The sequence below is a fragment of the Lytechinus variegatus genome, chromosome 1 (genome assembly GCF_018143015.1).
Source record: "Lytechinus variegatus isolate NC3 chromosome 1, Lvar_3.0, whole genome shotgun sequence".
NCBI classification, from domain to species: domain Eukaryota; kingdom Metazoa; phylum Echinodermata; class Echinoidea; order Temnopleuroida; family Toxopneustidae; genus Lytechinus; species Lytechinus variegatus.
The window spans coordinates 53,318,190-53,341,250 of record NC_054740.1 but is presented as its reverse complement, the minus strand read 5'-3'; the positions used below and the strand labels follow the sequence as shown (position 1 = coordinate 53,341,250).

Sequence of the window (23,061 nt, the reverse complement as noted above, 5' to 3'; positions counted from 1 at the left end):
TTAATATTTCTTGATATCAAGAAATGCCATTTGTTAACAGCACAAAATTAACAAGTCTCGTCTCATTTTGACACTTAGGGGGTGTTGCAAGAAAATATTTGCAATCAATCGCAAATATTCCATTACAATTTTACAGTTGATTGATCACTTTTAACTTTAGCAAATCAGATTACACTCCTAGATTCATGGAGCAGAATCACAATTTTGCAATTAATTGCAGGGCATATGCTTAATTTCGGGAACGAAAATAGACTTGCAATTGATCGCAAGTTTCTTGCAACGCCCCATTGGTGACCTTTGACCCCATGTGGTATTACCCAAGGATCATTTGTACCAAGTGTGAACACAATTGATGCAGAAATAAATAAATGAGAGCAAGTAAAACAAAAACATTAAAGCGTTTGTAACAGACCACCAGGAAAAGTGATTACTAGGTCTCTGCTGAACTTTGTTCAGATGAAACAAAGTTGTATTCAATGATGAAATGGTTTACCCTACAAGCTTTGCAATACACCACACTAAACTGTCCAAATATGACAACCCCTTAACGTTGCTTATTGAATAATAGAATAGAACTTTCAAGTTGAATATTTTAGTTTAGTAACAATTTTCCAAAATTTAGTGTGCAAAATCGTTCTAACAATAATAATGCCAAACAAAAAATTAATTACTTCAGACCAAGCAGGTCTTTGCGCTCATCCACTTCTGGCTTCCTTGTTATTCCAAAAGTTTCAAAAACTTGGTGGAAAACATCATTTGTTTTTGCATGCCCCACTTTGTGGAACAGCCTTCCTGAAGACATAAAAAAATGTACCTCAGTCAAGACTTTTAACCCTAATTCTCCCAGGGGGGCCATAATGGCCCCCCCCCTCAACAATTTTCGCGATATATCTGCTGCGCGAAATTTTTTCACCTCGCAGCTCACTGACTTTTTACATTCAAGTCTCGCGCAAATTTTGAGACCAAAGTTGTGACGCCCGGGTACGCGGTTACGACATTATGCAAGTGCATGTCAGACCCAAAATTGCTCATAAACGTGATTTCATGTATAAATCCAATGCAAAATGTATCATTATTTCTACTTTTACTGATTAAACTTAATTAATTTTGCCTTGTTTATGATCAGAATTATGTCTGGAACAATTTCCATTGAAAAAACAATAAAAAACAAAAAGTAAAAAAACAAGGAAATACATAAGAAATTCATAAAACAATAAAATACATAAGAAATTTATTTCCAAACCAAAGTTTTTTTGAATTACGATTGTTAAGAATGCTACAAAGAAAATTTTTACCAAAAATTAGCATTCTAGGAGCTTTATTTAGTGAATTAGAGCAAAAAGTATGATTTATGCATAAATTAGCATAATTAATTCATATAAAATAAAATCTCATTATTTTGGAAAATTTTACCATACAGCCTTGTAGATTACATCGCACACTACCAGCGTGCAAATTTTTGCGTCGCTCACGCGATCGGCGGCCGAGATCATAAGGGGGGCCATCATGGGCCCCCCCCTCGGGAATGACAAGAATCAAAATACCCGGGAGATTTAGGGTTAAAATCTTCTAAAACTTTTTTGTTAAATTCTTAGCTCTTTATGCACCTTGAGCACTCTACAGACTAGATTTGGCACTTTATAAGTCACATTACTATTATTATTAAAAAAAAGAATTTACCTTATTCTTCATGTCTTTGATGTTGAAGATGAGTGTCCTGTACTTTGCTTTATACTTGGCACCTGTGTCATTGTAAAGCTTGTAGAGCTCAAACTCCACCTGCTTGGAGACCTTCTTAACATCGTCTGCTGTAACGTTCTTCACATCCGGAGCTTTCTTCACCCTATAAAAACATGGTATGAAAAATCAAATCAATCAAAACTTCACATGGCAAAACAAACACTAAAATGTGTTTATCACTATTCAATATTTCACAACTTTACTTTAAAAGCAATTCGATCCCGAGGGAATACAAAGCTATTTCTTCAATTTAATTTTCAAAGAACATATTTTATGATAATTTGTTCAGGGAGACATCAGAGACTGCTGCATATAGCTCTGCGATGAAAAAAAAACAGAGATACAACATTTTTAGACACTAAAAAGTTCCCATTGAGGTCTGCAGTCATTATTTAATGCTGCAATTGATCACAATATTTATGCAACAGGCCCCTCAGGACTTAGATGAAAAGTAACACCGCAACATTGGATAAATTGGGTAAAACAAAATTTCTTGAATATAAGATCATTCAATGGAAAACATACCTGGTTAGGAGAACATCCAGGAGCGTCCTCTTGACGTTGACCCTTACGCTCTCCGATGTCTGCTCGGCCAGCTTACTATTCTCCGCCTGCAGCCTCAGACGTTCCTCCTTCTCTCGCTTCTCCCTCTCCCTCCTCTCTCTGTCCTCCTTCCTCCTCTTCTCGTCCTCCCTCTTCTTTCTCTCCTCTTCCTCTCTCTTCTCCTCCTCCCGTTTCCGTCTGCTCTCCTCCATCCTCTTCCTTTCCAGCTCCCTCTCCCGGGCCTCTTCCTCCCTTCTTTTCATCTCCAGTAGCATCCGAACCTGGAGAGAGAAAAAACATTAGAAATATCACATATAACAGTAAATACCATTTCCAGTAACCTCAAAATAAGCTTGAACAAAATCCAATACAATGTCCTCAAGTGACTATATGTATGAATTAAGATTGTGTTTCAACACATTTTTTGTTTTAAGTGCCTACATGCAACTTTTCGGCAGATATCGGTGGACCGGAAAAAGAAACAACTGAAATCGTTGGCAGACATTTTGGTTAAAGTCGCATGCATGCTTATCTGTGTGCTGTTTTGTGACCTTTGGGAGATTTGATTCACTTTGTTATGATTTCAGAGATTCCAGAGCTTACAGCACACCCCAGGGGGAGCATTTCATGAAAGGACTTGTCAGAAGTTTTATCAGACAAGTCCCATTTTATCAGACTGTTACCATAGTAACATTGCTTCTCATCCAATCAAAATCAAGGAAAGTTGTCAGATCCGACAACTTGTCAGACAGAAATGCCGATGAAATGCTCCCCAGTTCTTAGACCTTATGAACTGCCTTTCACAATCTCTATGAAACAGTTCCACTATTCACATTCACAACCTGAACTAATAGGGGGTCAGCTTTCATGGGGAATTGGACACCATTCGGTCCTGGTAGAGCTATGGAAGAACAAGATTTATGACCAGCAGTTTCTATGTAATCCTACTGGAAAATGCCTTCTGGTAAAGTCATTTAGGTGTAGTGTAGTCTAGTGGTTGAAGCACTGGACTCATGATCGTAAAGGTCCCTGTTCTGCCATTGTCTCCACTTTGATAAAAAGACCCGAGAGTAATTTCTGTCGTCTGTAACTTATAAGGTCAGCCACTATGGCCGATTAACTTTGATGTAAAATGTCTCCTATGTATTTGGTTACATCAGCAGAGAGCTGTCACTGCCAAGTTCCTACAGAAGATATCATCTCACTTTCCCTGGCCTGACAGTTGCCCGAGGCTAATTAGACTTTGGCGAAGAATTTCTCACTAGTACATCAAGTTCGCTGTCCCCAAAGATGTCTGTTTTAGGCATTTCTAATGCTGATCACAAAATCTGGGGTCAGCAAATAATGATCCACTCCTCATGAAAGCCAATGCCCAACTGAGTGTAAAGCATGACTTTCAGTCTGACTGTACACTTACCTTTTCTCTCCTCTCTCTCTGTCTTCTCTCAATGTCGTCAGCCCCCGTGTTCGCACCATCCTTGGTAGGACTGGTGATTTGCTTGGTGCTAATCTTGCGCTCTGAATCAGAGGACGAAAGATTCCTGCTGGATTCGCCCTCGTGTGACAGCCTCCTCGATTCAGACTTATGCTTTGACGATCCTTTACCTGCACCATAAACAAACAATAATAATAATGATGATGATGATAATGATAATAATAATAATGATAATAATAATAATACTTAATAATAATAATAATGAATCTTCAAAAAGAACTTAAAAATTACATTCTTCACACAGAAGAATATACATGATAAATAATACATTTATTATGATAGCAGGCACTCAGAATTTTTGCAATAATGTTTGCACAATAGATGGGGAGAGGGGAGAGAAAACGAAGCCGCAGAAAGAGAAACAAATAGACAGCCAAAGGAATAGGAAAATATAGATGAGGTAAGGACAAATGACAGTAGAGTGCACTTCATGATTTTAATAGCAAAATTCACTCATGTTCCTCGATATGGGTTTGTATATTATCGAATTCTACAAAGGAAATTCAGAGAATCATAATTTTTTATGGGGGGGGCTTTGGAACAGTAACATTTCAGTATTAAAAATAGTAACCCATTCTAGCACATTTGCTTATCTATATAATTAAGTCTAAATTGCCTAAATATGAATAAAAAGCAATCAAAGACTGTTTTATGTTTTAAGGGGGGTAGACAGTTTTAGGTTGGTACATATTCTGTACAACAAGAAACAAGCATTATCATTATCGAGTATGATGGGGTGTCCAAACTTCGCGCACTTTTCAAAAATATTCATCAGGCTTAATTTTGTCCACAAATTATTGATAATTTATACAAAACCAATTCAAGAAATAGTTACCACATTGACGGCAAGATCGTAAACTATAAAATCATGGACGAAAATGTAAAGTAGGTCACGGGGTTTCGCCGGTATCGCGATCTCAAAATTCTATTCCGATCGGCAAATGCGGGCTGTGCTGGAAAACCGTTCAGAAAAAATGTGACCTAACTTCGCGCACCAAAGCTTTTGTGGAGATTTAAACAAAGACTCAAGCTCAAAAAGTGAAATATTTATATCAGATTGATGGCAAAATGCTATGGAATCGGTTAGTACCACATTTAACTCACATTTTTTATGATTTCTGCTTGTAAAATGGTGATATCGTGATGCTTGTTGCTTTCTTCAAAACGGGCGCTAACGGTGAAAAATTTGCCGATCTTTTGCCAATATTTTCATGAATACTGGACTAATCCTAAAGAAACTTTCAGCGAAGGGTAATTTTAGGTCGCTTTTCACATTGATGATGTCAGATTTTAAGGATATTGGCTAGTTTTGGAGATAATGACCGTCCGCGAAGTTTGGACACGCGCGAAGTTTGGACTCACTGCCATACTTGTCAATTCTTTAAATAGAACAAAATATGACATTGTACTTCGTTGATAAATAGTTAAATCCTATTTCTCAACATAATAGTTAGATCCAGGCCCCATCCTACAAAGATTTGTGATAGGTCCGATCAACCTCAACTATATGGAAAGCCGTCAATGTCATAATTTATTTATAGGAAAATTTGCGCTGTGTTCTTTTGAAAATGAAGAAGAGCACACTGACTTAACAAAAACGATGAGATGTATGAATAAACATCATATCTAGAAACTATTTGAACAAACATGAATTTCACATGTTGACATTGTGGGCTTTCCATAGTTGTGGTTTATCGGATCAATCGCAACTCTTTGTAAGATGCAGCCCAGCTCTACATTATTATTTTCAGGAAAAATTTACAATCATTTCAAAGACTTTACCAGGAGAATATGCAGAAGCGGTGTATCCATGTTTGATATTTGGCCTGAGCACTTCATACGTTGGATGTCTACCCAGCCAGTATGGCAGCTCTTCATACGTTGGTGCTGTTAGGCCCGTGCGAAGACGACCTGTGTGACGCTCTATCACTGATATACGCTCGTCCTCTCTCAGCTTCAGTGACTGCATAGAGAAATAGAATTATTCAAAAAAAGCTTTAGGCCATCAGTCTAAGATAAAACATAAATGCCAGTTGTGGCAACAATTTGTAAGTTAGTTCAAACTGAGTCTCATCAAATGATCACCCTAATGTTTGTATGTAGGAATAAAACATATGTGCAAAATGATTCGGGTGGAAAATGTGTAATTGCTGAGAAATCTACCACATAAGCATGGCATTCCAGTGAGATGATGAGCTTTCCCAAGAAATAACTACAGATGCTCGGCGGGTCGCACGGCCGAGCACATGTATCCCCCGAACCCACCGCGCCATCCGTCATTGCGACATATATACATAATTCTTCCTGCATCAATTTTCAATAGGCAGTTATTTACTAAATAACAATTTCGTGACAAACTTTTTTGTCACTAGGGTATATCAACGACACACTGAAGAATAACCAACCTGAGTCGGAGTGCCGGCAGAACCACCTGCGGAATCCCTCCTTCCCTTGAGTCCCGTAGCCCTTTCCTTCTCAGCGGCAAGAAGCTTCATGCTCTCTTTAGCATGCTTCACTATGCAGCCTGGACTACAGTACACTGACCCGGCCCTGGCCCAGTTCTCACACCGGGTCCCGATGCAGTGCTGCTTGGGTGGAGGGGGTCGGAAGAACTTGAGCCGTTTCTTCTTGCTAGCCACCTCCTCCTCGGGCTCCTTTTTAGACTTTTTTTATGAGAGATTAAAAATAAATATGTATTTTTTTAAATGGGTAATAATTTATCAGACTGGAATTAAATGATTGAAAAAAAAAGGTCAAGACAGGATCGAAAGTGTGTGTGAAATATTCCATAGCATCTTTTTTTACACAATGGCATTCTTTTTTTTTAAATGTTTCTTCTTTAACTAACATCCTCTACACAATGTGTACTTTTTTATTTACCTCTTTCATAACCAACCATTTCACTAAGTTCCATGTATGATGCATCATTAACGCTTGAATTTGAAATGTTTTGAATTTTTCATTAGAAAGGTTGAAAATCAAACAATACATACCTCTGAGTCCTTCTTTGTCCCTGCATCGCTCTTCCTTTTCCTTTTCTTCTCTTCACCCGCCTTTCCTCTCTTCTTCTTTTTCTCATCTTCCTCGTCGATATACTCCTCCTCATCTTCCATCTCTTCTTCTCTCCTCCTATCTCTGCTCTTCCGTCGGGCTTTCTCCTTGGAATGTGCATCCTTGGAGTCATCTGTTTCTTGCTTAGACTTCTTACTCTTGTCGTCCTTTGCCTTGGATTTGTCTGCTGCCTCCGTCTTTTTTTCCTCTGACAAAATAATTCAAAGATTTTCAGATCAATCAATTTAGATAACTTAACATAGTTCCACTCAAATTGTTACAATATTTTTTTACACTAAATCATGTTTTAGCAGTAACATGAGGAACGCCTCTGGCAGTCTCGCCTGCATTACGCGATCCGATATAGCAGCAGTGCTAAATTTGAAAACATCTATTGAATAATGATTCACAAAAGAAAACACTCATGATAATAAAATACTATGTCCATTTACCCAATATTACCTTTGACCATGATCATGTGACCGAAGACATTTTCAAAACAATCATTCATACTTGATTACCCTTATGTCTATGTTTCATGAACTACATGTGTAGATTCATAAACTTTCTAAGTTATGATGCCAATTCAACAAATACCCCCAACACGACCATAGTTCACTTACCCTAAATGACCTTTGACCTTGTCATGTGACCTGAAACTTGCACAGGATGTTCAAAGATACACAATTGCTCTTATGTTTAAGTTTCATGAACTACATCCATAAAATTTCAGTTATGATGGCAATTTCACAAATACCCCCAACATGGTCAAAGTTTGTTGACCCTAAATGATTTGACCATGGTCATGTGACCTAAAAAATTAGGCAGGGTCTTCAGTGATACACTATCACCTTATGTCCAAGTTTCATTAACTAGGTCCATATCATGAAAACTTAAAAGTGCCACCCAGATGTTCATATAATCATTTTGTCATGTCTACATCACTTAGGGAAAAGGATAAGAGATCTCAGATCTCGTCGGGTCTACATCTCGTGGGAGAGATGATCAGATGGCAAGATCTTGGATCTCGTCATGTCTATATCTTTTAGAAGAGATTATCATCTGATCACCTCTCCCAAAGGATGAAGCCATGACGAGATCTAAGATCTTGCCACCTGCTCATCTCTTCTTAAAGATGTAGACATGACGAGATCCAAGATTTTGCCATCTGATCATCTCTCCCACAGAGATGTAGACATGAAGAGATGATTATATGAACATCTGGGTGGCACTTTTAAGCTTCCATAATACTTTCAAAGTTATGATGACAATTCAAAAACTTAACCTTGGTTAAGATTTCAATGTTGACGACGACATCGAAAAGCGGCGCCTATAGTCTCCCTCTGCTATATGCAGAAGAGACCAAAACATTGAATAGTACATTATACAAATGATTAAATTATGGAAGATTACCACGTTTCAGGGAAAGGGTCGAATTTGTATTTTGAAAAATAAAGGCCACGTTTTACAAAGGTTCAAGTTCAATTTGATTCAAACCAATCAATCAAGAGATATAGGTTACAAAATTTGACAAAGAGAAATAAAGCATGACAGATCTGGGTTGGTCGGGTAATAAAAACAAACACGTTTTCTGGGGAGGGGGGCCAAGTATGAGCATCTCCCCTTTGGAATTTCTCTTCAAGCAACATGTTCAATCTTTGGCTGATTGTGTTGTGATGGGCTTGACTTAGGCTAAATGCAAACAGGGAGTTATATAGTACTCACCAGTACACTTTGGACACATCCAGCTAAGATTCTCCCTTTCCATGCGCTTTCCTTCTTTCTTAGTGATGTTCACACATTTGCCATGAAACCAATCTTCACATTTATCACAGCATATCATGAACCTTGAAGAAAAATGATAAAACAAAGGAACAATAATTCAGTGTAAAACATGTATTAGAAGAAAATAGATTCATTTGAATGAATTCATTCTGACTACTCAGGCACCTCTTCACAGGCAAACACACATTGTGAGAGATATTGTCTCAAGTAAACGTTGCCAGGAAAATCTCCTTCCGGCTGGCAAATAGCAATATAAAATTGTTTACACTGCAATATGACCATTACAAATGTTTTCAGCATGTAACTTCTGAAGATTTTCATGGCAAAGAAGAAAAGTGTATTGAGTAGTGTAGTGACGTTTCGGCGAGTGTTTTCTTGTTGTCGAAACGTCAAGTTTACGTGGTCTTTTTCAGGACCAACAATTGCCCACGAAAGATACATGGTGCACCGTGAAACCTAATACACTTCTTACAACCTGATTAGCAAAACGTGACGTTTCTTCAGGAAATGCAGAACTTTTTGTTTCAACATCAATGGGACGATTGTGCAGCCAGGCAATATAAATACTGCTTGGTTTCAACTGTCTAGGTGGGTGATAGGCCCATCGATTGTGAAACTGTTTTCCATGACAAAAATCAAGATGGAGGTGCAATGATTGGCAATTCTTTTAGAGTGGTTCCTAAAATACTATTGGGACTTCGCAATTCACAAAGAAAGATAAGATTTTAAATCATTATGTCAAAACATTTGGAAATTAATCATTGCATTTCTACAAGGTTGATAGAATCATCATCAGTCAACAGAAAATGAATTTCCTGGGCCCCCTCTTACAAACAGTTGTAATTGATCCAATCAATCACAACTATGGAAAGCCAGCAAAGTCAACATATAAAATGCATGCTTATTTTTAAAAATTTCTAGATATGAATGTATATCCATAAATTAATTGATTTCTTGACAAATTGGTGTGATCTCCTTTGTTTACAAAGGACATTTTGAAAATTTCCTGTAGAAAAAATTGTGACACTGATGGATTTCCATAGTTACCATTGATTGGATCAATCGTCACTCTTTGTAAAATGGGGCCCAGCCCTTGCTCTGTGCGAGTACATACATGTACGAGCAACCTCACGTACATGTACGCAAATAATTTTTGCTCTCCAAAACAACTCCATGCTATTTCTACCCAACACAGGAACTACAACAGGAAGTTACGGGGGCCCCCATCAATCTCACCTGTTCTGAGCACCGAATCAATAAAATGGTTAAACGCTTTTTAATCCGTGAAGCTGCGATTCTACTACCTAGAGTGGCAGCAATGCCACTGAAGAACCACATGTACTGTATCATCAGGAGGTTGCTCTACATGATATACAAACTTGTGTATGAACTTTGAGGGGAAAGTGTTCATCCATTACAAAGGAGAGGCAGTCTACATGTACCAGCTGGCTGAGCTCCAACTATACAGAAGGCATGTTATTACATCATCAAAAGAACCTTTAGATTTGACTTCCAAATGATACAAAGAGGCTCCATTCTATTATTAAGATTGACTAACAATCATACATACCCTGACAGGTGACACAAATTCCAAATGCATGCAGGAATTCCAGGGCCCAGTCTTACAAGGAGTTACTATTGATCCAATCAATCCTAACCCTTCCAATCAATCATAACTCTATGGAAATCCATCAGTGTCAATTTTTTCTCCAGGAAATTTGCAAAATGTCCTTTGTAAACAAAGGAGACCACACCAATTTTCAAGAAATCAATTTATGGATATACATTCATATCTAGAAATTTCTTTGAAGCATGCATGTTATATGTTGATTTTGCTGGCTTTCCATAGTTGTGATTGATCAGATCAATCACAACTCTTTGTAAGACGGGGCCCCTGAATAGCATTAATCAGCATGTCATTATAAGGAAATGATCCAACATAAAGGTCCATGATAATACATGTTATCTCATGGAAATAGAAACAGGACATCTTAGGTAGCTGTTCCTGACCAGTAACTTCTCCTTTTCACACCTCAATGAGTTGTAAGCATGATCTTGCTATGTCAGGTAAAGCTCATACAATTAAGAATATGCGCATGTACTAGTAATTGAAGAGTCAGCACTATTTTGTTGAACTAAAAGGTCAATGACCCAAATGACAATGACACACATTCAAACTGCTGGGAAGAGGGGAGCATTGAAATACATGTATGCAAAGGTACATGTATGCTGGAGCCCCATGACAAAAGGAAATAACATGATTTAGGTTATTTTTTTCTTCAAAATTTACCCTTTTTCTTGATTTTCTGTATAAATTTGCATTATGCTACATAAATTAGAGCCATATAGCCCCCATTTTTTTAATATAGACATTTCAAGAGCAAGTAACTCTACATGTAGGCCCTATGCATTTCTGTTTTAATTTTTCCTTTCCATGTCGTGGCTGATGTTCTACGCCATTCGGCAGTAAAAAAAAGTAGGTAAAACAATGAAAATCATGGTCCGACTTTTTTGGGGGAGGGAGGAGTCAAATTTGAATAAAATATGAAAGTTGGCAGGTTTGACAAGGGTCAGTGGAGTCACAGCAAACAAACTTTTTTTTTTTGCCCTCACAGTATGAGACAACAGTTTGAAAGGTTCCATGAGACATTTGCTCCCTCAACACTTTCTCCAATGGAAACTAACCTCATTATTCTGAACCAAAAACTCTTACAATCCTAACTCCAACCCTATGCCCTCTGAGATATCAAGACAGGAGCAAATGTCGGAGGACCAAAAGTCATGTCACAGTGTGAAAAAGCATTGGACGACTTACTTTCCATCATGAGGCTGTCTGCATATACACCATAGTTTCTCTGGATCATCGTCACTGGTCCAGTCACTGCCGGTATCATGTTCAGCCTGCTCTGCCTCCTCCGCTTCAGGCTCCTCTTCCGAAGAAAACGGAATATCGCTGAGCTCATCTGCACCTAAAACAACAACAAGACCAATCCAATGTTTCACATCATCATCATTAGAAATAACAATTTGCAAATGGAATATTGACATGCTCATTTGCATCTAAAATAACATTTACACAGATATAAACATTTTTTTATTCAAAGACCAAACTAATGTTTACATCAACTAAGATAAATAACAGTATCTATCTCATGGAAATGGAATATCTCTAAGCTCATCTATACCTATTAAAGCAATGTTAACCTAGAGGCTAGAGGAAACATTGATTTAACTAACAGTTGCTATCTTAGGGATATGTTTGATCTGTAAAAAAGAGAATGTTCTCTTCAATACATAGATGTATTTCATGGTTAGTCTTTTCAGGCTCATACTCCTCTTCAGATGAAAATGGAAACAACACACCTGAAACAACATTAACACACACGTAAACATTTCATTTAAAGACCAAACTAATATTTTAGATCAACAGTATATGAATTTATAATAGTTGCTATCTTATGGATGTACATTTGTCCTGTAAAACGATAATATATTTTTTTTCTTATCAATTTATATTTCTTCAGCTGCAGGCTTCCCTCCAGATGAAAATGGTTCATCTGCACCTACACCAACATGAACAGAGATGAAATTAAAACATTTATTTTTAAAGGGTAAACTCGCAATTCATCTCACGTTTTCTGTGAGTTGCTATTCAATGGATTCTTTAAAATTTTATTTAAAAGGAAATCTTTTGTTCCCTTTAAAATATTTCATATCAAATGATACCATACTTTCTCATACGAATGTACGATGACACAAGTTAATGGAGACATGTAATAGCTCAAATGATTTGAATAAATTTTCTTTCACTAATCAAAATTATCTAAGCCACCAGAAAATTTGAAAAGTAATTATGAGCTGAACGAGTTTGCCCCCAAAATAAATACTTCATTTTCTAAAAATTTCATGAACCAAAAATAAACTTTGGTGTAAAATGTTATTGTTAATGGTGCAACTGTGTTCAAAAAATTAAAAATGCACAATGATTCCCTAACTTCACAGGAAATGATCAAGTTTCTGGTGAACAGAAATTTCCAAGAAACAAACAACCCTTGACAGTAAACTTCACAAAATTTGAAACATATGATGGCACATACATATAAATATACATGAAGTCATTCATTAAAAATTGAAACTGAAACAGAGTATTTGGTCTAAAACCTTGTACTGTACAGGAATAGTGTAGACTGAAAATGAAACAAAGTGTAAGACGATGTTTGTCTATTCAAAAATACAAACTACTGTATGCATGTAAATAATAGATTTATTTATTTATTTCAAATACCCAGTATGTAAGATTCAAGTAATTCAAAAATGCTTGTCTTCTTTACATAATCATCAAGAGGTACCTCAATTTCGATGAAGACGTGAACAATTAGCACTAAAAAGTAAAAACTATCAATTCAAACAAATCACTTTCCAGATTAAATGCTTATAATTTTATGTAAAGGTTAATTCATAAAGGTGTGCAAAATAAGCATACATATAAGTACTTGTTTTGCATTTGGAGGACCCCCCCCCCTCCTAAAAAAAAAATAGAGCAATCTTGAAAGACACAGCTTACAATTGTGTATCCAGGCAATCATAAATCATATTAATCATTTCTATTACACAACTGATCAATTCAGACTTGCTATCAATTAAGAAAAAAAAATTCTCTTACCAAGTTTAGTTTTCTTGATATCTCTGGAGCTTCTTGAGGATTTCTTCTTTCTGGATTCTTCCTTCTCTTTGTCTCTTTCTTTGTGTTTCTTTTTCTTCTTATCCTTCTCTTTGCTGTCATCCACAGATTTAGACCGACTCTCTCTTCGATGTCTCTCCTTCTCTTTACTGCTACTCTTCTCTTTTGACCTTGACCGACTGTGCCTTTCTTTATCTTTCTTCCCTTTTGATGTCTTCTTGTCCTTATGATCATGTTTTGATTTAGATTTCTTATCCTCCTTGGCTTCTTTGCCCTCTTCTTCTGTTGAAACTTTTGATTCTCGTCGCGAGGATCTCCGAGGTTTTTCTTCTGCTTTCTTTTCTTTATTAGGTTCCTCAGAGCTTTTCTCTTTCCTGCTTTCGCTTCGAGTGCTGCGCTTCGTAGGAGAATCTCCTGGGGTTGTTGCAGGTACGTTACTTGAGACTGGAAGTGCGGAACTTGCAGCGTAGCTATGGTCCATCCAATAAACACTTGATTTGGATTCAGGGTGGCCGTTTTCATCGTCAGACAATTCTCCCGTTTCCTTCTCCTCCTTCACCTCACCCAACTCTAATTCATCTTTTGAATCTGATAATTTTTGCCCCACTTCACTCTTTGTTTCTGCATCAAGTGGTCTTTGACTACCATCATCAGGAGGTCTTTGACTAGATCCACTAGGTTTCTCTTTCTCCTTGTTACCTACTGTTGTTTCTTTTAAAATGTCTTCCTTTACAGTATCTCCCTTAACTTCTTTTTCTGGTTTAGCCTTTCCAAGGCTTTCAAACAGGTTGAGACCTGTCGTTTTCTTGCCTCCATCCTTGTCTTCCTCCTGTTTTTTTGTTGCTTCTTTCTGTTCTGCCAAAACTTCCTTCTTCACCTCTTCTTCCTCTTCTTTCTTTGGATCCCCATCCTTCTGCTCTTCACTCTGCTTAATTTCCTGATCAATGACCTTTAAGTATTTCTCAATTTCACTACTTATGTCTGTCCTTGATTTCCCTTTCTCTTTTTGTGCAGTCAAAGTGTCACTGTCACCCTCTACCACCCTCACATTTTTAGAATCCTTTGCTTTCTTTTCCTCTTCCTTCTGCCGTTTCTTCTCTTCCCGCTCCTTCTTCTTCTGTTCCTTTTCTCTCATGGCTTGCCTCAGGGTCAAGTCATTTGCCGTTATGTGTGCAATCCGAGCAGATCTCCTCTTCAGGTTATCCTCCTTCTTCTTTTCCGACGTCGAGTCCGTGGTCGATCCACCCTCCGATTCATCATCGCTGTTCGCCGTGGCCACGGCCACCGTAGCAGCTAGTCCGTCATCACCAATGGCTTCCATGAGTATCTCACTGCTCATGACCTGGTTCATCAGATGCTTGGTGCTGAAGCTTCCGGGTCCGATGTCGAGCACGCTGTCGATGTTGAGTTGAATCTTCTCCTCCACTTCCTGGTGATCCTCTGGTTCTTCGATGGGAATGCTTTCCATGTTCTCTTGGGGAGGAGGTGGGCCTTGTAGGAGAGGGTTAGGCTCTGATTTGATCTGTTCAGACTTCAAGGCAGCGTCGATCTTGAGAATCTGATCCTGGGTCAAGATTGTTGAGGCACCGCCTAGATCTAAAGGAAAGATGCTTCCTGTCTCCTTCCCCTGAAAATTGGGAGAAAAGAATAATAAATCTTTTACTGTGACTCAATCTGGATATCTAACTAATAAAGACATGGAAATTTTTGAGTCTAACATTTCATTCTTAAGGCCAAAGTCCTTTAAAAATATCTTTGATAAATAATTGAGTTATACATAGAAAGAATTACAATCATTAAAGCCCTACTCTGCATAAACCACAGAGGACTTTGTGAACATTATTACTTATTAGCATGGAAGTAACTGATAAGTAACAGATCATGCCATATAAAACAAGTTTTAAATATGGCTAAATTCAAAGAAAGTTTTAAAGGGGAATGAAACCCTTGAAACAAGATAGCTTGTGTGAAAACAAAAAAAAGTCAAAGATAACATTTGGTCAATGAAAGTTTGAAAAAAAATGGACAAACAAAAAGAAAGTTATGGGCATTTGAATGTCGAAATCACTAATGCTGCACTAGTGCTCCTCGTATTGGCAATGGAAACAAGATGCATGATGTCATACTTGTACAACTCCCGCCTTTGTACACTGAAAACATACCCCAAACCATTTTTTCTTTGCTCATTCTAATGATATTATAAACTCTTTGTCCATGATAGACTTGTGAAACCTTTTCTTTTGTTACATGTCCTCCTATAAAAATAACAGCTAATCTATGGATAATTTCATGAAAGATTTCAAGTAAAATACAGTGAAACCTGTTTTTTTATGACCACCCAAGGGAAACACAAAATGTGGCCTTTATAGACAGGTGGCCACTAACACAGGTTTGACTGTATGTACAAAGGGAAAAGGAGAGTTGTACTAGTGAGACATCACACTTCTTAGTAGCACTGCCAATGGATGTTAGTTATTGAAAAGTTAGTCATTTGAAATACGGTAGCTACAATGCTTACAGGAATAGATCAATAGAGATAGGACTTTTAAAAATCTGATCTACAAGGTCCCACTTGTAACAAATTCATTACATTTTTTTAATAAGACCTTTCTAATGTTAGCCAATGCCTAGAATGAGTATGGCACTTTGATTTTCAAGGAATAGGTTTATGGTACATCATGTGGTGAGTCCTACACGGACAGGCCAACACGGACTAAGAAAAGTAGGAGAGGTAAAATAAGGAGGTGAGAAAGTGGAAGGTCGGAAAGTAGATTAAAAGAACTGTAAACCAGAAAAAAAAGAGGCTTAAAAAATTGGAGAGAGCTGGCCAGAGGGGGTGAGGCAGGAGAGCAGACTAAACGTTTTGAGCAGCCGGACTGTCTGTCTTAGAAGACTGCAGGTCAAGCTGCCTGAAACGTCTAGTCTTCTCTTTCAAAAAGTAACATTCTCGATAACATGAGAGGATAACTCTGGTGGTTTTTCAAAAAAGCAGTTTGTAAGTTACACACAACTTTAAAGATGACTGGGGCATGTTTTGGGGTGCCAAATAAGATTGTCCATCATTCTTGTCAAAGCTGAAAGCCAACCTCTGTAGATTTTAAGTTTTGTCAATAAGCATCCAAATGTACAGTTTATCATTTTTCAGAATGTTACTCTCACAATATCAAAACGGGACAAACTTTAGGGGTTTTCCCCCAGAGCACATGACCATATCATGATTCGTGTGTATGTTACAAACAGCTTCACCACCACGACTTTAGAAGAAACCTCAACAAAAGAAAACCTCAAAAAATCTCAAACATGGGCTTTGTAAAATAAAGAATTTAAATTATTCAAATCAATCTAAAATATGGAAAGCCAGTGATGCCATAATTCATTAGCATACTGATTGAGTCAACAAATAGAACATTCATGAATGACATCATCTCTCCAGAGCATAACATTAGCATTTTTAATAGACTTAATTTTCTATTAAATCCTTTTTTTGTCCTTGATACAAATCTGTATAAGGATAATCAGAATAAATGTATTAATTTCATTACCGGTAAAGATAATTTGATATCTATATTAGTTCATATTCTTTCATGATGTCATTTTATGATAATTTGTATAGATGTTCCAACTTGGGTCTTTTTCTATCAATTTTTGCTAAATATATCTTCTCCATTAACTGTGGAGGGCTAAATTAAGAAAAACACCCATGTGTTCAGATCATATCAATAAGGCTACCATATAAATGTACTTGTAAATAAATAGACAAAGTAAATAAAATCCTTAATGTAGATAATGAATTTTGACATAACTGGCCTTCCATACTTGAGATTAACTTGAATCAATTTTAAGCTCCACAATAAAAGTTCACATAGAGCTGCAACTCCCTGGGCCCAAGATGAAAACAGTTTAGTAAAAAGGGAAAATGAATATATGTTTTATTAGTTACACGCTTTCACACTAGGCAGCAACTTTAGAAAAAGAAGCCAAAAAAAATTTGACTGAGACCAACCCAAGCAGATGGCTCCCCCTCACTGAATCCTTCGCTTGCGTACATTGGGGCATGATCAGGAGAGATATTTGGGAGGGAAATTACCTCCCCGTCGACATTGCCACCAGTTGCTGCTGTCAGGTTCCACGACATCAGCCCACCACCGACCTTCTCCACGACGACATTTGGTGTGGTGCTGACAACTGTCACGGAGGCCCCATCTTTTTCAGGAGACTCCTTCAAGGTTTGGTCTTCAGACTGCAAGGTTGAAACGCCATCTGCTCCTGCCAAAGGTTTCTCTGATGCTTCATCCACGGTTGCAGATGCAGTTCCATCTGAGGATATTCCTGCAGCACCAGAAGCGGGAGAATGGCTTGGAGTATCCACTGCGCTACCGGGATCTTGTTCAGACGATGCGCCATCATTGGCCGACGCTGCTATAGCAGGTTTTGAATCATTTTGGGGAACTTCACCCGAGTTCCCAGCATCTTCACCATCCATCCTTGGAGCCTGTTGTGTACCGTAGCACAAAACTGATTTTAATCTGTTCGAAATATAAATAATTGGCATAACAAATTTGTTGAAATTTCAATACGAAAATGCATTTCATCAACTTAAGCATCACCTCCTTCCCTTTGGACAGATGATCAGCTTTCAAATGAAAATTTTCCCCATTTTCGTAGGAATTGTGGTTACAGACTCAATAATTCAATTTCAATTCATGTGAAAATTATTTTTTTAATGGAATATAAAAGATTGTGTATCAAATGAGAATCCCTGCAGTGCATTAAAAGAAATGCTTTGATAACAAATAATAACATTTAAATTTTGATTATAAATAACAAATAACATTTGAATTTTGATTATAAATAATTATGATAATTTGATTTCAAATAATTATTACAATAATTATTTATTATCAAAATTCAAATGTTATTATTTTTTAAATAATAATTTTTATCAACACATTGTTCTTCAAACGGCATTTTGAAGTAACATCGCTCATCGAAGCTACGTCATACAAAGTGGTTCAAGGGTCAAGCCTATTGTATTTGTGGTGTTTATGGATGGATCAAGGGATCTACACGAGATCGGTCTAGTAAGAAACCCCTCATTTTTCATATTTATACTATCAGATTTTTCATACCTTCATACACATCAGGCGTATTGAAGGTGTATAAATCAAATCCAACAAATTTATGTGATATCTAGCTCTAAAGATCTGTGTTTACATCTCTCGCTTAGGCATGTATGAGGAGCGTTTCAAGGCTTCGTGATGTAAAAGCATAAAGAGCATAAAAGCATAAAAGTTATTTAAAAATATCATCACGGAGTCCTGAAGGCTGGTGCAAACCCAGGGAGCCCAGGACAAATGTCCCGCTTCAACCACTGAACTGAAAATACGTATTTCTAGTTCAGTGGTTGAAGCGGGACATTTTAGCACTTTTTAATCTAGCACCGCTCATGATTTTGCCGCCCTCTATACGCGTCACGTAACTAGGTTGCACTAACATTGGATCAAAGATGGCGATGACAACAAATGCGAGTAAACTCTCTTCTACTTTTATTTTTCTATCGCATTTCTGCGATATTTTTTAACCATAACTATCCATTTTTTGCCAAACGTTGCCAACCAATATTTTTACCCATGTACAGAAGTGTTAACCTCAGATTCTAAACATAACTAGCAGTCTGGTGCATTTGTATAGTTGCCTTTTCCCTTGGTGTGTGGGAGCCTATGTATTCGAGCGCCAGGCGTTAGGGGAGTTACTACGTAGGTAGAAGACTTTATTCCCCAGGGGCCCGTTTCTCAACACCGTCATAAGTCTAACTTCTTGACTAAATCGGAGATAGTGAGCTACTTGTCCGCTAACCGTTTCACGAAGTCCTCTTTACCAAGATCGCATACAACACCCTCACTAAATATTTATGACACCTCCGAACATGTCACAACTTCTTTCTTAATGACGTAGTGGCATCACGTGGGTAGACTATGACATGCAAAAGTGCCTAGAAATGAGAAAATTATAATCTTACGTAATCAATCAAAGATGTTGAAATTACATAAAAAACAAGTTGGATAATGCATTCTATGATCATTGTAATACAAAGAATCTGCAAAAACTGTTGGTAATACTCCACAAACCATTCACTTTGAAATAGTAAAATAATTTATTTGATAAAGATTCTACCACGTCAGGCCATCCATAAATGGACTCGTATTTGTCGTTTTCAGACCCCTACTAACATTTTGATAAATTCTATCTCTAATCTATGCATAGAATTTGTTTTCAAATAGTAAGTTTCAGTATCTAAGATTTAAAAGAAAATTGTTAAACTATATTTTGATGATGTTTGGAATCGTAGAATACCGTATAATTATCATCATTTTACAACGAAAACCGTGATGGTTTTACTTTCGTAAACTATTAAAATTGGATATCCCGGGGGTACCCATCTCAACGTCCACATGTGATTTTTTAGTCAAGAGATCAATTATTCATAATTCCATTTTCTCAGCAATTGAATGCTCAAGTCTTCATGGTCTAAGTATGTATGGTGCATAATATACCTGTGCTTTTATTCTTAAAAGATAAAATTCCCAATTCATCACAATATTTGCAATTTTGTTATAATTTTTCTTTTTGAAAATTATGCTATTTTGTGACTAAGGCTACATCTCGTCTGCTCTTTTTACCGATAATATCGATATCAAGCTACTTTAGGAAGCCTTTCGAGAAACGGGTTTAGTAAGATTGGAACTAACTCCATGGTTGGTGGATAAAGATATGACTAACTTGTCCAGGTGTTGAGAAACGGGCCCCAGATGCCTCCAGGCTATGAGAGACTTGTCATGACATTTTGGGAACAAGTATTGCCTTATGAGGTAAGCTGATCGGCCAGTGCGATCATGCGAAACTGCATTAGCGCCAAAAATTTCTCTTGTAAACTATAAATTTACTATTTGATTGTGATGAAGAAGCATCATTCAATAATTAGGCCTACTGCGGATACAAACAACATCGACCAGTCATGACATGACACATGTCTTCGATCTAATTCAGACCACCTCAGCCTAGCCAGGGGCGTTGTGGGGAGTGAAAGTTATATACTGTACGTAGCTCACTCCCCACTAACGCCAGGAATCACCGTACATGCCTTTGCGTATCGGACAGGATTACCCATGGTGAACCTAGACCTAAATCACCAATTTTGGTTATAGTTTTTCGCCCAAAGTTATGTACATGGGCAAGTTTTATGTTTACCCCCATTTGATTATATTTATTTATTTTTCATTAAATAAATAGTCGTAAAATTGAAAGAAATTAAGAGCAATAGCGTTCACTTACCCCCGTCTGTTTACGAAGCCATTTTGATTTCTTTTGTTATGATACCTAGATACACACGCGTGCAGAGCTGCAACTTAGATTTAAAAAATACTTGCATTTGTCAATAAAAATCACGATTTGTAAAATATTTGTTTCGGTTGAAAAATATCATGAAATAATTTATATGATATTTATCGATAAAAAAAATATTTTGCGATTCCTGATATCTATCGGCAGATGCAAATATTTTTTTAATTCAAGTTGGCAGTCAAACCGCCAACCTGGATTAAAAAAATATTTGCATCTGCCGATAGATATCAGGAATCGCAAAATATTTTTTTTTATCGATAAATATCATATAAATTATTTCATATTTTTCAACCGAAACAAATATTTTACAAATCGTGATTTTTATTGACAAATGCAAGTATTTTTTAAATCTAAGTTGCAGCTCTGCACGCGTGTGTATCTAGGTATCATAACAAAAGAAATCAAAATAGCTTCGTAAACAGACGGGGGTAAGTGAACGCTATTGCTCTTAATTTCTTTCAATTTTACGACTATTTATTTAATGAAAAATAAAAGAAATATAATCAAATGGGGGTAAACATAAAACTTGCCCATGTACATAACTTTGGGCGAAAAACTATAACTAAAATTGGTGATTTAGGTCTAGGTTCACCATGGGTAATCCTGTCCGATACGCAAAGGCATGTACGGTGATTCCTGGCGTTAGTCACTTGTTCACTGCTACCACCCTGCCTGTGGAGAATCTACAGGTAGGACTATGGTATGCCAATGTTGTACAGAGCACACACTTCAAAAATCATTAAAATATCACTTTTGTGACCAAAATTACTAATTTTCATACAGTTGCAATATATTTTTCATTAGTAACTTGGGAATAATTTTTGTATTCACCAGAGCGCTCAAAAACTTGAATTTTGGGCATATTTTTGTGTACGCCCTCTATTGGTGGAAAGTAATATGGCAAGAAAATTTTCATTTTTTGATCTCTATTTTTAATTAAGAAAAAAATGATTTAAAGAATCAAATTGAAATAAGAGCCAAGTAGTATAAATAATAGGTGTAATGAAAACTGTCAGTGTAAAAAAATCAAGCATTTGCCCCAAAGTAAAAGAGAAAATAAGCCAAACATTAACACCCTTATTTTGCCACACATGGAGATATAACTGAGAACAAGGTTATATTATAACCTTGTTCATTGAATGAGTGGCGTTAGTGGGGAGTGAGCTACGTACAGTATATAACTTTCACTCCCCACAACGCCCCTGGCTACCTCAGCCTGCCTCAAGTCAAGGCTCAGGCTCGGCTCAGCGCTAAGCCTGCCTGTGTCTTTGGCCTGGCCCATCCCAGTCCACCGGCAACCAGCACTTCCACCGCTGCGCCTCGCCTCGATCCTCGGCCCTGCCCTGGGTTTGTCACAGAGCTGAGCTGGACACATGCACACGATCATTCATCTCATCAATTCACATTCCGCACACAAAACCACCACCAGACACGATTCCCGGGCTGACGACCCAACAAGTGACAACATTTGATTTTGAACACCTTGTTTTAACGCAAACAAGACGAAATAAAGAAAATCGTGTTTTATTTTCTCACCTCGAATCAGCAGAACTTCAGTGCAAATAAGTTTCAACGTCGTCAAAAGCTATTTAGGCTCCAATTCTGAATTAACAAGAATTTTAATGTCCTCTTCATGTTCTCTTTCCTGCCATGTTTTTACCTGAAGTGCTAGAATAATTTAGAAAAGAAAAATACAAGCACGTCCACCACGTGCGCGCGCGAAGCACTGCGGTAAAATTATGCTAAAAGTTTCAGTGCTTATTTCATGAGCCAATGATACCAAATCAGAAACAAATGCAAAAAATGGGCCCTTCATTTTTAGCAAGTTGAATTCTATTTCCATGAGCCTATCTCTGTGAAAATTTAAGGGGCGCCCTCCCCTGCCCTTCCAGCCTAATTGTTTGGTTGACAAAATAATATTAATATACTTTGCAATAACAGACAGATCCCTGCTTCTCGGACCGGGGCCGGGGGGGCACTCAACCAAAAAAAAGGTGGGGGTGTGGCGCGGGCAAGACAAAAAACCTCGGACCCTCGGAGAACTTTAACTCAATTATCTCCCTAAAAGTGATCATGTACTACTTCTATAAAAATAACAATTGTATAAGCAATCCCGGGTAAGCAATTAGCATCACCTCCTTGGCCATTTTCTCTTACAACCTTATCTATTTCTTGATATAATAGCAAATTCTTCATGTCATTCACTAAATCCTTTCTTTTAGTTGCCCCCATGAATTAAGAATTATCCAAAAGTTCCCTTATCAAAAATTATCATATTCATTTTGCAAAACAAAATCGACAAAATCGACACATCCTATTACCGGGATCCTATTTGGTATGAGTTCTCAGGAAAAGATTCCTCATT

At 37.3% G+C, this 23,061-nt stretch overlaps 1 protein-coding gene across 2 annotated transcripts in view; it reads right to left on the bottom strand.

The window, feature by feature from the left end:
• The window catches only part of LOC121416677 (death-inducer obliterator 1-like), a 30,146-nt gene extending 7,749 nt beyond the window's left edge, over positions 1–22,397 (bottom strand). Inside the window, exons 1-11 of one of the 2 annotated variants that reach the window (XM_041610151.1) lie at positions 22,233–22,397; positions 17,299–17,821; positions 13,278–14,922; positions 11,430–11,583; positions 8,555–8,676; positions 6,772–7,037; positions 6,184–6,441; positions 5,561–5,741; positions 3,701–3,888; positions 2,266–2,564; positions 1,681–1,843 (exon numbers count right to left, since the gene is read on the bottom strand). In XM_041610151.1, coding sequence (XP_041466085.1) covers positions 1,681–1,843; positions 2,266–2,564; positions 3,701–3,888; positions 5,561–5,741; positions 6,184–6,441; positions 6,772–7,037; positions 8,555–8,676; positions 11,430–11,583; positions 13,278–14,922; positions 17,299–17,778 — 3,756 coding nt within the window. In that variant the 5' untranslated portion in view covers positions 17,779–17,821; positions 22,233–22,397. The remainder of the gene's footprint in view (positions 1–1,680; positions 1,844–2,265; positions 2,565–3,700; positions 3,889–5,560; positions 5,742–6,183; positions 6,442–6,771; positions 7,038–8,554; positions 8,677–11,429; positions 11,584–13,277; positions 14,923–17,298; positions 17,822–22,232) is intronic. The other variant, XM_041610158.1, reaches the window with a different exon arrangement.
• Between the last annotated feature and the right edge of the window lie 664 nt (positions 22,398–23,061).